This window comes from Oncorhynchus nerka, linkage group LG24, assembly GCF_034236695.1.
Source record: "Oncorhynchus nerka isolate Pitt River linkage group LG24, Oner_Uvic_2.0, whole genome shotgun sequence".
Taxonomy (NCBI): Eukaryota; Metazoa; Chordata; class Actinopteri; order Salmoniformes; family Salmonidae; genus Oncorhynchus; species Oncorhynchus nerka.
In genome coordinates this window covers 52,656,689-52,671,196 of record NC_088419.1, presented here as the reverse complement: position 1 = coordinate 52,671,196, position 14,508 = coordinate 52,656,689, and the positions used below count along the sequence as shown (strand labels likewise).

General features: G+C 45.7%; 1 protein-coding gene across 1 annotated transcript; it reads right to left on the bottom strand.

Moving 5' to 3' along the window:
• Positions 1-679: 679 nt before the first annotated feature.
• On the bottom strand, positions 680-13,984 carry LOC115108135 (SCL-interrupting locus protein homolog; the record flags this gene model as incomplete). Its single annotated transcript, XM_065008501.1, is given in 18 exon segments — positions 680-2,074; positions 3,277-3,596; positions 3,861-4,014; positions 4,430-4,646; positions 4,649-4,666; positions 5,433-5,562; positions 5,671-6,654; positions 6,826-6,946; positions 7,215-7,324; positions 7,716-7,866; positions 9,640-9,726; positions 9,950-10,033; positions 10,131-10,387; positions 12,373-12,560; positions 12,758-12,873; positions 13,139-13,246; positions 13,379-13,464; positions 13,853-13,984. Coding segments are annotated over 18 exon segments (3,951 nt in total), but the record flags the coding sequence as incomplete, so codon positions are not given.
• Between the last annotated feature and the right edge of the window lie 524 nt (positions 13,985-14,508).

Below are 14,508 nucleotides of genomic sequence, written 5' to 3'. Positions count from 1 at the left end.
ACCAGCGCTATAAGGCCAAGTGGGAAATTACCGGGACCAACGGCATTGTGCTAGACGAGGGCACCTGGCTGCAGAACGATGACAACTGGTGAAACCACACATGAAAGACTATCCTGTTGGGTGAACAATTATCTTCATCTTACGATTCATAAGTGTGTAAATACATTAAAAGACTATTCTTACATTCCTTCTCTTCTTTAATCCCTCCAACCTGCATTACTAAATGGAAGAGCAAAACATAGATCTGGTAAGCAGATGTGATGAGAAAGAAATGTGATGGGTGCAGGTGTAGGATGACTATATCTGAGCTATACTCTTACTCTGTGCCGACATGCTTTTAGCATGTGATTAACCACATTTTCCATTGAGCTCAGGATAGTCCATTCCCCCCACAACATATTTATCCAGGAGCCCAGCTCCAGCACAGATTAGCAACATTTCACAATTGAAATCACTAGTATTTGTCTGTTTATTCTAGATAAGCCTGATGTGTGACATGGCAGATTTTTTGAAGAGCGGTGAGGCGAGGTTAACAGGGGACGTCTATGTCAGAGGGGTGTGAAATGACTTCAGGGATAGAAGTCTGGGTTGGGGAGGGACAGTAGAGGGCTAACTAAATAGAACACTAAAATGTAAATTCACAAAAGAAAGAAAACCATCTGTAGAAAAAGTACAAAACTTATGAATCAGGTACATATTTATTGAGGCAATTTTAAATAGAAAGTTCAAGTTGAGACACTTGAAATAATGCTCAAGGCATTTCATGTACAAACACAAGAAAAACAATATAGCATGAAGGAAACTTAGATATTTACAACATAAAAAAGAAAGGAAAAAAATTTGGCATGAATTTAGTCTGTTTTACCATGTAGTCAGACTTTGAAAAAGTCCCAACATTGACTAAATAAATAGGTACACATCAATTACCAGGAGACTGGGTATAGTGGTTATAAATAAACGGCCAAAACGTAAATTAAATAGCTTCAAATGGTTCAAACAATTGGCATCCATTGCATGTTGAAAATCAAAAGCCCTTTAAATTCAAATAGAGAAAATGACCTGGCTGCCACCATTGAAGAGCTAAATCATAACACTACACCCAAGTGGTAGTAGTAGAAGGAAAAGAATTTTGCTCATAAGACCAAGAGCACTGTCGTGATTCGCTAACAGTCTCTGTACATCAGTGGTCACAAACAAATGTATACATTACAATGAGCACCATGAAGATTAAAATAGAGGCATTAAAAAAATGAAATGTGTAAACAAAACTGTATGGAAGCATTAAAAAACCTCTTACTAAGGAAACAAAATGGAAATCCCAATGGATTTCGACAATACATTTCATTTGTCATTTTGAGTTCCCTTTACATTAGTTGCCGTGGTCCTTTAGAAGAGTTTCGGCAACTGTCGAAGTCTACTTAGGTCCAAGAAATTTCCCATCGACCCTTCTGGTTGAGGACACTCCCTCTGCATTTCTCCTAAAGATGGCTGCCATTTGGCGCCATTTTCTTTCTCCAGACTGTGTTTGGCGCCGCGGGCCAAAAGCTGCATTTTAGGACGCAAGTCTCTGAGTAGCTGACTTTGAGAGTCTGCATGCAGTGCCTGGGGGTTGACAGGGTCGGAGTGGGGCAACTCGTTGGTGATGTTCTTCAGAACCCTCACTCTTTGCCCTTCTTGTTCCTGTTGAACATGGAACTGTACAGTGTATCCCATCTCCGATTGCTCCTCCTCACTCCCGCTCCCCTCCTCTATCAGCCCGTACCTCTTCATGTACTTGCGGGTGGCAAAGGACATGTTGTTCGGAGACAGAATACTGCTCAGTCCCATGGCGCTCTTCTCCGTTGGGGGGTTCTCTGAGAGCAGTGTGCAGGGGCTGAGCCTGGGAAGGGCCTTGCGGGGCTGTTGCCCTCCCCCTACAGAGAGCCTGGAGAGCTGCTGGTCGCTCAGGTATCGGAGGGCGATGGCGTTGGCCTCCAGGCTGAGATCCACGCTGCCGCCCCACATGCTGGTCGCCGTCGACTCTGGGAGGGTCAGTCTGCTGATGACCGCCTCCGGGTTGATGCCGGCCAGGGTACTGGGGAGAAGGAAACGGGAGCTGCATTTACAATCAAAGCTACAGGAACACCTTCTGCATAAGGGAATGATGTCGAACTTACATGAGAATGAGCCAGAAAGTATGAGAATCGGCCATTGTAATAGCCCCTATTGTAATGTTAGAATGGCTGTAACCATAATCAAGGATGGAAAAAGTACCCAATTGTCATACTTGAGTAAAAGATACCTAAATAGAAAATGACAAGTAAAAGTCACCCAGTAAAATACTACTTGAGTAAAAGTTGAAGTACTTAGTTGTAAATATACTTAAGTATCAAAAGTAAATGTAATTGCTAAAATATAATTATCAAAAGTAAAACATTATTTCAAATTCCTTACATTAGGCAAACCAGATGGTGCCATTTTCTTGTTTAACATTTTTATTTATTTATTTACAGAAAGCCAGGAGCACACTCCAACACTCATCATTTACAAACGAAGCAGGTGTTTAGTGAGCCGCCAGATTAGAGGCAGGGATAACCAGGGATAACCAGGGATTTTCTCTCGATAATTGGACCATTTTCCTGTCCTGCCAAGCATTCAAAATGTAACAATGTAGCGTAAAAAATAAATGATTGTCTTTAGGAATGCAAACTGGACAGTTTTATCTCAATCTTCATTCAAAAACTCAATCATGACACTCTCACTGACAGTTGTGGCTACTTTGTGTGATGTATTGTTTTCTCTACCGTCTTGCCCTTTGTGCTGTTGTCTGTGCCCAATAATGTTTGTACCATGTTGTGCTGTGTTGTCATATTCTTCTGCCTTGCCATGTTGTCGTCTTAGGTCTGTCTCTATGTAGTGTTGTGGAGTCTCTGGTCGTGTCCTATACTTTATTATTTTATTCATTTTTAATCCCAGCTCCCGTCCCCGCAGGAGGCCTTTTGGCAGGTCGTCATTGTAAATAAGAATGTTCTTAACTGGCCTAGTTAAATAAAATAAATTAGTGAAGTTAAAGTTGCCAAAAAATATATACACCAAAAAACAACTTAAGTAGTATTTTAAAGTATTTTTTACTTAAGTACTTTACACCACTGATAATAACAGGTCCATGTTCCGTGACTGAAACTTCCTTCCCAGTCCTACTGCTAGGTGGCACTATTGTTACACCATAAGACTACTACATCTATGACCTATGTGCAAAGATAGTCAAGTTAACCTGAAACGTCAAGGCAAACATACCTGGCACTCTCGACAGAGCTGCGCCTGGTCTTTCCCCCGGGGTCAGCAGAGTCCAGGTCCACGTTGACCCCTAGCTGCTGCAGCTGGCGCAGCGTGGCGTGGAGCACCTGGTCCCTTCCTTTTGGCTGCTCCCCTCCTTTGGGCTCCGGCCTCCGGGAGCTGACGGGAACAGGGCTAGGGGACGACTGCTGGGACTGACAGTGGGACACTTGTCTAGGGGACAAGCTGTGGCTCTCCCGCCGTGGGTACGAGGTCCTTTGGTCTTCTTCCTCGTCGACCTCCTCGTTCACTGATCCCTGGAGGCGGCTGTTCACTTGGCCCTGTGGAAGGATGAAGAACGTCAGATCTTTATTGGTAAAAGCGCCTCTCGTTAAAAGCGACAGATCGTCAAAAAAGGGATCTCACAGGACGGAGGCTGGCCACATAACATGTTGGATTAAGCGTTTCACTGCAATACTAGATTCTGTTGAAACATTCCCCAAAATAAAGCATACCAGAATGAAAGACTGCAAATACAAACACGGACTAATCACTTGGGGCCGTGCTCATAAGTGTTTCATGGAGAAAGAGCCTATAACTCTTACCAGTAGATCCTGATAAAACCGCTGATCGTCCATCGCCCTGGACTCCTCACTCTTGGTGTCGTCTCTCTGTGGAGACTGGGACTGGTAGTACATGCTGGCACTCTCCCCCAACACTGGACTCTGGAAAGAACAGTCTCCAAATGCTGACTGAGTCCTGGAGGAAATGCACAATAAACACAATGCGGTTCATACTCCGGTAAAAATAAATTCACTGAAATGGCCACGAGGTGGCACCAGTGTTCAGATGGTGAGCCGTCACAGTTGGTGGGATCCCAATTCTGATGCCAGTTGTGAGGGCTCACCCTATCGTGGATATTTTCACATCGCCCATGTTCTTCGTGGCTGGGTTTCAGATTGAAACTCTATTCCTTTCAATCATTAAAGCCTCATTCTTGTGAAATGAAGGGAGTAAAAATGGTGTCAACTCCTCTTTCAGAGTTCTTGGTGGTGAACTACAACCATTACTTTCTTGCATTCTTCCAGTCAATTCAAATTGAGGGCTGGGCCAATGTAAAAAAAAAAAAAAAAACAAGCGCTCAGTTTGAAATGCAGCCAAACCGTTTGCTTACCTCAGGTGCGTTGACTGATTGGCTGGTGAGCCTGGCACCCGTCCCTCCCGGACCCCGCTCTCTTCTTCCGAGCCACCTATGTGCCTGCTGTGGGTAAGGTTGGCACTGCCAGAGCTCCGACTAGAGGAGGCCCTGCTGCCATCAGGAGCGCCAGGCCCTCTGTGCCACTCTGGCCGTGGGCACTCCTCGTCATCGCGAGCGGGGGCATCGACTGGGACGCCCAGAACAGACTGGCACCTGAAGAGGAGGGAAGAGATGAAGTTAGTCGACTAAGGGTGTGTTCGTAAATTCACTCTGGCTATCTCGTCCAATTTCAGAGCACTCTCGTCTGAGTGTGCCAAAGGGCAGAATAATGCATTTACGAACACGCAACACCGGCTCAATATTACCAGTGTCAGTAAATGTTGGTAAAAAACAAACAAGCGTAATTCAATTGTTGCCAGCAGCAGTTAGTCACTAACGCTCTAGATAACCAGCTCTGCTAGGGCAAGTAAAACGGATAGACTTGAGTTTCTCTCATTTGTGTCTGGAAGTAGCTAGCCAACATTAGCCAGTTAGCTTGGGTGCCGTTGTGAGGAACGCTTGGATCAACCCTACTCCTCGGCCAGAGCGTCCAGTGGGTGCACCGAACGCAAAACACTGAATTTACGAACGCCCAGAACGCACACCAAGTGAATTTACAAACACACCCTATATGGTATAGTAAACAAACAAAAAAACTCCAAAACAGTTACACAACAAAATAGTAATCATAGGTGTATTGATACTGGGTAGTTCAAATTCACTTTTTCTATTCAGGAGACTTGGAGAGAAAAGAAAAGGCCATGTTCTCAGCAGAAATTAACCATAAGTGAGAAATACGAATTTCACAGTGTTTCTGGAGACTAGAGCGTCACACAGTCTCGCAAAAACGAGTGGCAGACGTAGTATTGCATCAAAATGCAGTGGATAGACAAACTATGACTATCCACCATGTATAAGCAGTGATGAATGACTCTAGTACCTGTGCCGACAGCGATGCTAACACTTCTCTTGGTCTGTTGTCCAGGGGAGGTCTGTGTCTGGATGACTGCCTGCTCAGTGGATGGAGATGAGCTCCCCCTTTTCCCTTGGGCCTCAAGTAGCTTCTGGATCTGAAATCAACAGGTTAAGAAAGATTGAGAACCCCTGTTCTAAAGCTTTAAGATTGTGTCATTTGATACAGTGTCCGATATCCACAATGACACCGTGGAGAACCTGACCTGGGCCTGCAATAACTTGAGCTGCCGGTCTTGGTCCACCAGGATTCTATAGGCGTCAGAGGCTAGGAGGTTCATAGGCCCGTCCAGGGGAGAGAGAGAGGGGGTTGCCTGGGCCTGGCAACACTGGTTCTGACAGGCGGGGGCTTGAAGCTCCAAGCGGCCCCTGGGAGAGCAGGGCCCCTGAGAGGGGAAGTGGTGTGTGGTGGGGGGGCCACCGGTGAGGCACATTGGGCTGTAGTGAAGGTTTGTTTGGCGAGAGGTGGGGGGGTTACTTTCAGAGTTGGAGCAGAAGTGCCCACCCGGGGTCCCTGAGGCCCTCTGCCAGTGGTTGGGGTGGTACAAGGGGGTATGGTCATGTTGTTGGAAGGAGCAGCACCCGCAAGGCTGGTTCAAGTTGGGATTGGGGGTGCTGTGGAAGTGCTTGGGATGGACTGGGGGCTGTTGGTGAGTGGGCATGAGGGCTGGGGTTGGGGGGGGACCGGGGCTGTGCCTGGGGATGGGTTGTGTCGAGTTTCCGACAGGGGAGGCCCCTCTGTGAGAGGGGCGACCTGGGGTTTGGTGGAACTGCCTGGCCTGATGGACTGATCCGTTAGGAGAGGAGCCAGTCTTTGGAGAGGAGGAGGATGAAGTAGAGGCAGACGACCTCTTCCCAAACTGCGGAGGGGCTGATTTCCTGCTGGAGGAGGGGGGCCAGAGTGGTGGTGGTTGCTGCCCGGGGGTGAGGGAAGCTCTTCTGCTGCCTTTGCCCTGGGAGGCCATGGCAGGGGTCAGGGGCCTTCTAATGGGAGGGGGGCCCCCGAGGATGGTGGGACCCTGGTCTGGGGGTCTGCCAGCCCAGGGGTGGAGCTGGTGGGAGGGAGGGGCACTTCCTCTGTGCTGCAGAGCTGGGAGGGGAGGATGAGGGCGACCCATGGTCTTTCCATCCAGGAAACTGCCGTCCATCACTAGAGAGAGCTCCGGCACAGAGGGGTGGACCTGCTTGGTCTGAAACAAAAAGGTATAACATTTACAACAAACCCTAAAGTATAAATAGACTATGCTTCAAATGACAAATAGAGCAACCTCCTCTGGTTACAGCATAGATACAGCATTCCAAAGAGGGAAAGGAAGAAAAATAAGGAGACAGACACCAAGAGAGAGAGAGAGAGCACTGACCTGCTGGGTGAGAGGGTGTGGGTTTGGGGAGGGCCTGGGGGAGAGGTCCTCATCCTCCACTCCAGAGTCATGGTCGCTGATTGACAGCCTGTCCTGCGGAGAGGCTGCCACTGACGCAGGGCTGAGGGAGAGAAGAGGACAGACACCGTCAAACACTGGTGAGCCCATTGTCTAATCTAACACACAGCATTTCCTGTGAAGTCATAAAATCCTGTTAGAGGATCGCTCTCATGAGTTTAGTTAGTAGTTAATAACAAAAGACTAATGATTGTCACCCAACACACAGACAAAAAGCCACCACACACACTGAGACGGCATCGAGTCCCAATCCACTGCTCCAGTCGAGGTAATATTGTTACAGGAGATGCTTGAGAGAAGAGCTTGTATACCTTGTTAAGGAGACACGGGACACCAGTTCCCTGAAGAACTCAGCCTCACGGTTCTGGGTCTCGGCACTGAGCTCAAACTTCAGAGTACGGCCCTCGGACATCTCTACATTCTGCACAGACAAGGAACAAAAGAAAATCAAGTCTCATTTTGACGTGGATTTTTCACCTTGTATAAATTATGTAATCGCCATCCTTAACACCTGCCAGCTTAACCCGGAAGCCAGCTGCACCAACGTGTCTGAGGAAACATCGTTCAACTGGCGACAGCCTGCAGGCACCACTCAGGAGGTCCATAAATTACTATTGTTGTAATAGTGGGTAAAGGCCACTAGAGGGCTTGTCATACTACCAAGCGGAGCCAAAACAAGCTGAACTGCACCGACCTCCTTATGCATCGACAATAGTTGTTGGAACCATGTTGGTAAGCTCGATGTGAAAGGGAAATGTCCGAGCATGGTTCAAGTTGGAGCGATAGAGTGAGTCAGGCATAAGTGTGCCTACCTGGTAGAGAGTGAGTGACTCGGTGCTGGTGAGCAGTTGAAAGGTCATGTCCTGCTGCTGCCCACTGCAAGGCTGAACCTGGTAGAACTCTGGCTCCCTGTGGGTCAGTGAGTACAGCACCACAAGGAACGCACCGCCCTCAGACATCACCCTGGAACACAACAATAAATCAGGAGTGTGTTCATTAAAACATTTTGAAGCGAGAAGGTTGCCCAACTGAACCAATAAGAATACTGATTGATGTATTCCATTGAAGTGCAACGGTGTGAAAATGTTGTGTAACGTTGCAGATAGAAATCTCATGAATAGAGCTGTCTGACAAATCCCTATTCTACACATGTACTGTGCATTCGGAAAGTATTCAGACCCCTTGACTTTTCCCACATTTTGTTACGTTATTCTGAAATTGATTACATTGATGGGGGGGGGACAATATACACACACAATATCCGATAACGACAAAGAAAAAGCAAGTTTAGAATTGTTTGCAAATGTATACAAATCACATTTACATAAGTATTCAGCTCCTTTACATAATACCTTACTGAAGACCCTTTGGCAGAGATTACAGCCTCGAGTATTCTTGGGTATGACACTACAAGCTTGGCACACTTGTATTTGGGGAGTTTTTCCCATTCTTCTCTGAAGATCCTCTCAAGCTGTTCGGTTGGATGGGGAGCATTGCTGCACAGCTGTTTTCAGGTCTCTCCAGAGGTGTTTGATCGGGTTCAAGTCCGGGCTCTGGCTGGACCATTGACGGACATTCAGAGACTTGTCCCAAAGCCACTCCTGCGTGATCTTGGCTGTGTGCTTAGGGTCGTTGTCCTGTTGGAAAGTGAACCTTCACCCCAGTCGGAGGACCTGAGCGCTCTGGAGCAGGTTTTCATCCAGGATCTTTCTGTAGTTTGCTCCGTTCATCTTTCCCCTCAATCCTGACTAGTCTCCCAGTCCCTGCCGCTGAAAAACATCTCCACAGCATGATGATGCTGCCACCATGCTTTACCATACGGATGGGGTCAGGTTTCCTCCAGCTGTGACGCTTGGCATTCAGGCCAAAGAGCTCAATCTTGGTTTCATCAGACCAGAGAATCTGGTTTCTCTCAGTCAGAGTAATTTAGGTGCCTTTAGGCAAACTCCAAGCAGGCGGTCATGTGCCTTTTACTGAGGAGTGGCTTCCGTCTGTACACTACCATAAAGGCCTGATTGGTAGAGTGCTGCAGAAATGTTTGTCCTTCTAGAAGGTTCTCCCATCTTCACAGAGGAACTCGGGAGCTCTTTCAGAGTGACTATAGGGTTCTTGGTCACCTCCCTGACCAAGGCCCTTCTCTCCCGATCGCTCAATTTTGCCGGGCATCCAGCTCTAGGAAGAGTCTTGTGCCTCAACACAATCCTGTCTCGGAGATCTACGGACAATTCCTTGGATAAGATATCCATTATTTATTTGTAATAAATTTGTCATTATGGGGAATTGTGTATAGATTGATGAGTAAAGAAAATTATATAATCCATTTTAGAATAATAACAAAACGTGGAAAATGTCAAGGGGTCTGAAAACTTCGACTGCACTGTACAGCTAAAGCTAACCTTCATGAATAAGCACCGATGGACTAAATATATTTCATGATTTGGTAAAAAAACAAACATCTTAAGCATAGAAACCATAATTCATAAACGTTTATAATAATTTAGAAACACTTGAAATAATTTATGCTTATTCATGAACGTTATTACAAAGTGCCTAGCCTGCAGGCCCACATCAGTTGTGCTTCAACCAACGTCTGTGTTCGTTGCTGTATGTCTGGGATAACAACCATAAAACAGTTGGCTACAGCACAGAGTATGGAGCCAGACTACCTTCAGCCAAGTGAGAAATGACAGTCAGAGTGCTACTTGCAATATGTGAACAGATGGGCATCCCACTCACTTGTCATGGAGGGAGGAGCTGAACAGGTACCTCAGACACCACGCCCACACCTGGGGGTTGTAGATGTGGGTGACCCCACTCAACCATCTGCCACAGACAACACCACAAGCACGTCAACCAAACTGTACACTACTGCTAATGAGGTGGCACACAGACACACACACGCCCCCCAACAGCTTGAGTACTATAAGGAAGGATAAATCCTTTTGTGGATCAGATTATCTCCAATGAATGGAGTCCCCCCAAGCCCGCACATCCAAAATAATAACATATGTTGGCCAAAAAATATGTCAATGGAGGGCATTCTCACACTCCGACCAGTGGAAGAGTGTAGGCCTTCGGGTCAGACTCCAGTAGTAGCAACAGTTTCCGGGTTTGATCCATGGTCAGAAAGCTGAACAAAATGTAGACCAGAGGCATTAATTAATAACAGAGCGATAAAATAAATGATTGGCATGACTTGTTTACAATGTTATGGCCTTAATCCTTACCCTTGTTTGCGGCTGGCGCTGCTGTGTAGCGGCTGGGTGAGGCTGGCCGTGCTGCTCAGGTTCCTGGCCAAGGCGGTGGGGATGATGGGCACAGGCCGGACGGGCACAGCGTCCAGCGTGTTGCCGGGGGCGGTGGCGGCCCAGCGCAGGCAGAAGCCCAGGCTGTCACCTTGTTGGAAGCAGCTGAGGTGGGCTCGTAGGGCCAGCAGCTTAGACAGGTCCAGGGACTCCCGGCTGCTGCAGCAGTGCTGGAGCATCTGAACAGGTAGGGTGGGAGGGAGGATGGCGACATGGTTTAGGGCTGTTTAAGTTGAGCACATATTCCACGGTCGCAGTTCCAGGGCACTGGATTAAAGGTTTCCCCTGGTGGCACTGGTGCCACTAACCTTTTCAGTTATATTGGTGGCACCAGCCCATGATTTGGTCGCATAAAAAAATATATATATATATATTTTGGTGGCACCACGGAATAGGAAAATGAGTAGTGATCTTATAAAGTCATACACAATGCTTTATTAAAAAGTGTAATAGATTACTGAGATGTTAGAAGTAATAACTTATTTATTGAATACAATGTCCAAACAGGAACGCACGATTCAAGGTATTTTGATATGCAACCTAATCCAGTGATTGTCAACCAAATTCATGTCAATTAGGTTAATATTGTTATACTTTACTGTCAAAATAGGGCTACAGAATATTATTTTTTGTTCAATAGAGGCGAATTTGCCTTCATCTTTATGTGCACTAATATTAAATACAGGCCTAATTAAATTCATGCCAATTCACCAGCTGCGGAAGTGGGACCTCAAAACACATTAGCTAGTTAGCTCATTTTAAAGTGGGTCGTTCGAGCCCTGAATACTGATATGAGCCATATATCACGGGTATGACGCAAAACTTGTTCTAATTACTAGGGCTGACCCCATTTAGTCGAATGGTCGATTGTTTGGTCGATAGGCTGTTTTTCGACAAAGATTTCTTTAGCCGAGCATTTAGCTAAAAAATAGAATCATGGTGTACAAGACACCGGTCTGATTCGCACATGGGGATGGCACAGTCCATCACTAAAACATGTGCCACTGAAATTGTACATGGTTATACTACATACGAACACTAATCAAAATGATATTTTATAACAAATGCACTTTCTCCCGCGTTGGATAGTGGTCTCTGTCCACAGTTCCGAAACATCAGTGCATTGCTGAATTGCCGCTTTTTCCTAGACCATGTTGCTATGTGCATAATAGCAAAGTTACCCAGCATATTGGTGTTGAGAACAATGTGGCAGAGGCAGCAGTGGAGTTAGGAGATGAGAAAACGGCTCTTGCTTTAATTGTCTAAGAATAGCAAGGAGAGAGGAAACCAACTTAAATACACCGAACAAAAATATAAAAACGCAACATGTAAAGGGTTGGGCCCATGTTTCATGAGCTGAAATAAAAGATCCCAGAAATTGTCCATCTATTCCTCGTAGGGTAAGTTGAATACCCCTGCACTGGAGTATCTTTTCAATAGAATGGATCATCTGTGGAATAATGCACTTCACAGTTGGACCAAAACATGGCTTTATCTGCCCAAAAAAATAGGTTGTTTTGATTGAGGTGACCAGGTAGAAAGTGCAGCTTGCACCAATTTGACCAATTAAAAGCTAAACGTGACTAAATGGTCAGTCTGGAGCCCTGGGTTCAGTAATAAGCAACACCTGTTGCTGACAGGTTGCAATAACTGCCAACTTAGGAGTAGAGGGAGTATGCTCCTTCTGTTATCCAGGCAACAGAAGAGGTGGGCCATCTCGTTAGGCAGTTAAGAGGGTGGGTTGAACTTAACCTACAGTTGGGACCAATGTAAATTCCAGTTAGAAAACACAGCATTGTAAGAAAATACGGTAACTAGTGGTTAGAGCGTTGGGCCAGTAACCGAAAGGTTGCTAGATTGAATCCCCGAGCTGACAAGGTACAAATCTGTCGTTCTGCCCCTGAACAAGGCAGTTAACCCACTAGGCTGTCATTGTAAATAAGAATTTTGTTCTTAACTGACTTGCCTAGTTAAATAAAGGTTAAAGTTTTTTTTAAGTGTATGGTTATTGCTCGTATTCTGGTAAGCATAACCTTAATTTCATAACATCCTCATAAAACCAACTTCTTCATCATACTATTCACACAATACATAGTTGCACAGTGTTATATGAGTGATAAGAAGACATTTACTTTCAGTGCAGACATTAACATATTCATGTTACCTTAAAAGAGATGTGGAAGACTTCTGCCGAGTGAACCATGGTGTCTGTAGCAGAGAGCCCCTGTGTTTCCAGCACACAGGGCACCAGGACGTCCCCGGGCATCAGGGCAGTGGGCACCTTTCCAGAGGAGCCAGGCTGCCCCCGGCCTGGGTCGAACCGGTCCAGTGTCAAAGTCACACCCTCTTCATCTTGGAGAAAGAGTGGAGAGAACAGAGGGGCAGTTTAAATATAAGATAGTCAAACTTAAAGAGTACTTACTTAGCAAGCATATCCAAGCAATCATTATCATGAGTAGAAAATAATTATTTTCCATCTAAAAATGTGTTTGCTCTTTTCTCTCTCTCATTTTTTCAATATTTGTCATGAAAAAAATAATACTTCTCACCAGAATCCACAGCAATAGTCCCCAGCAAGTAACAGCTGAACTCAGGCTTGTTACTCTGTCGAGCATGGCGGTGGGCCAAGCGAAGAGTTTTCTCCACAAGAAGTAGCCGGGGATTTCTGTTCAATAGAAAACAGGTTTTCAAGTAGTGAAGGCAGAACATGACCAAATAACAATCACAGGTTGTGTTTCAATAGTCTCCCTCGTATCCTTTCTTTCAACTGAACTGATTGGAGAGAATTAAGCAGATGAAAGCAAGCCTGACATAGTGCTTACATCCGGCCAAGATTTCTCAAATCAGTACAGGCTGGAGATGAGAAAGCCACTGTTTACTACTGTGCTGCATCCTAAGTAGTCACTGTCAAAGAGAACCCAGTAGACTACCTGTAATAGGAGAGGTGGAGGCTAACCACATCCCCATTAGGTGTGGGGTCCCATAGAGCTACTTTGGATTTGGGGAAGGTGAGGGCAGCAAGCGCATTCTCTGGTGACCTGTGGTATGGTTAACAATGTCAAATACTGTCAGACAAACTTTCCAGTGGGACATGTAATTGTATTGGAATTATTAGGAAATAAATGAGAAATGTACCAGGTTTGATATATGCAAAGGAAACATGTACATACCTTGTTGCCATCTTCAGATTATCTGGTTTGTAAACATTGTCCAAGACGTGAGATGGCAAGCCTTTCAAATTCACCTGAACACTCGTCTGTGGACAGGAAAGGGGTTGTTCTGTCAACAAGAACTGGCTATGACTCTGAGACACTTTGACATCGTTATGTCAAGGCCAAACACCGGGTAAAATCTAAATGTGTGCATGACACCATGCACATTTTCAAGCAATTAACTGACACCAAAATACTAGCTGGCAACGTAACATTAGCTAGCTACTGCAGTTAGCTAGTTAAAAGGACTTTAGCCACCTGGCAAGTTTAGTAAATGGCACAGCTAGCTAACGTTGCTTTAACTACCTAGCTAACGTTAGCTCAAACACCCCGTTACCTATGTCAGTCCAATTTGTGACCATAGCACATACAGTAATATTATTCACCAAACGTAGCCAGTTAACGAACTAGCGATCTTATGGGTTGGCGTACCACCGAGTCGTGATGGCTGTCTGAAATGTTCGGAGAACTGTCTTCAAGCCGCTGTCCTTCAACTAAGACTTCCTCGGCGACAACATCAAAGCAGTCATATCCGCGGTAAATCCACACTTTCTCGGTCTTGTTTCGTTATTATTATTTTTTTTAACTTCACCTGGCAGCGACCTAGCGTCGCATCGAATGAATCCCTTTCCGCATTGCTAGCTAAACGCAGAACACAAACGTCCTTTGCGATAAATCAAACGTAATTGATTATGGCGCTGTTTCCAGGTTCCAATGGCGGGGCATGAAATCCAGCCAATAGAAAGCTCCGTTTCATGGCTGCCATGGCTCCAATCAGAGGAGCTGACAATATCACCCGCTCAGCCCATCCAGTCCTTTTATCGTAATGGCGATGCAGTACACGAGTCTTGTTGAGGTCGCAAAGAATATGAAATAGCGATAATGCTATATGCTACACCGTACATCAAGTCTTGCAACGATGAGTTACGTTTTTGATACTGACAGCCATTTGAATTAAACAAAAACAAAAACACAAGGGGGCGCAATTATACCAGGTTATACAGTAATACACACAGGCATTTTGCTATGCCACAAACATCCCATCTTTATTGACAGAAGCACGGCAGGCAAACAAAATTACTATGCCA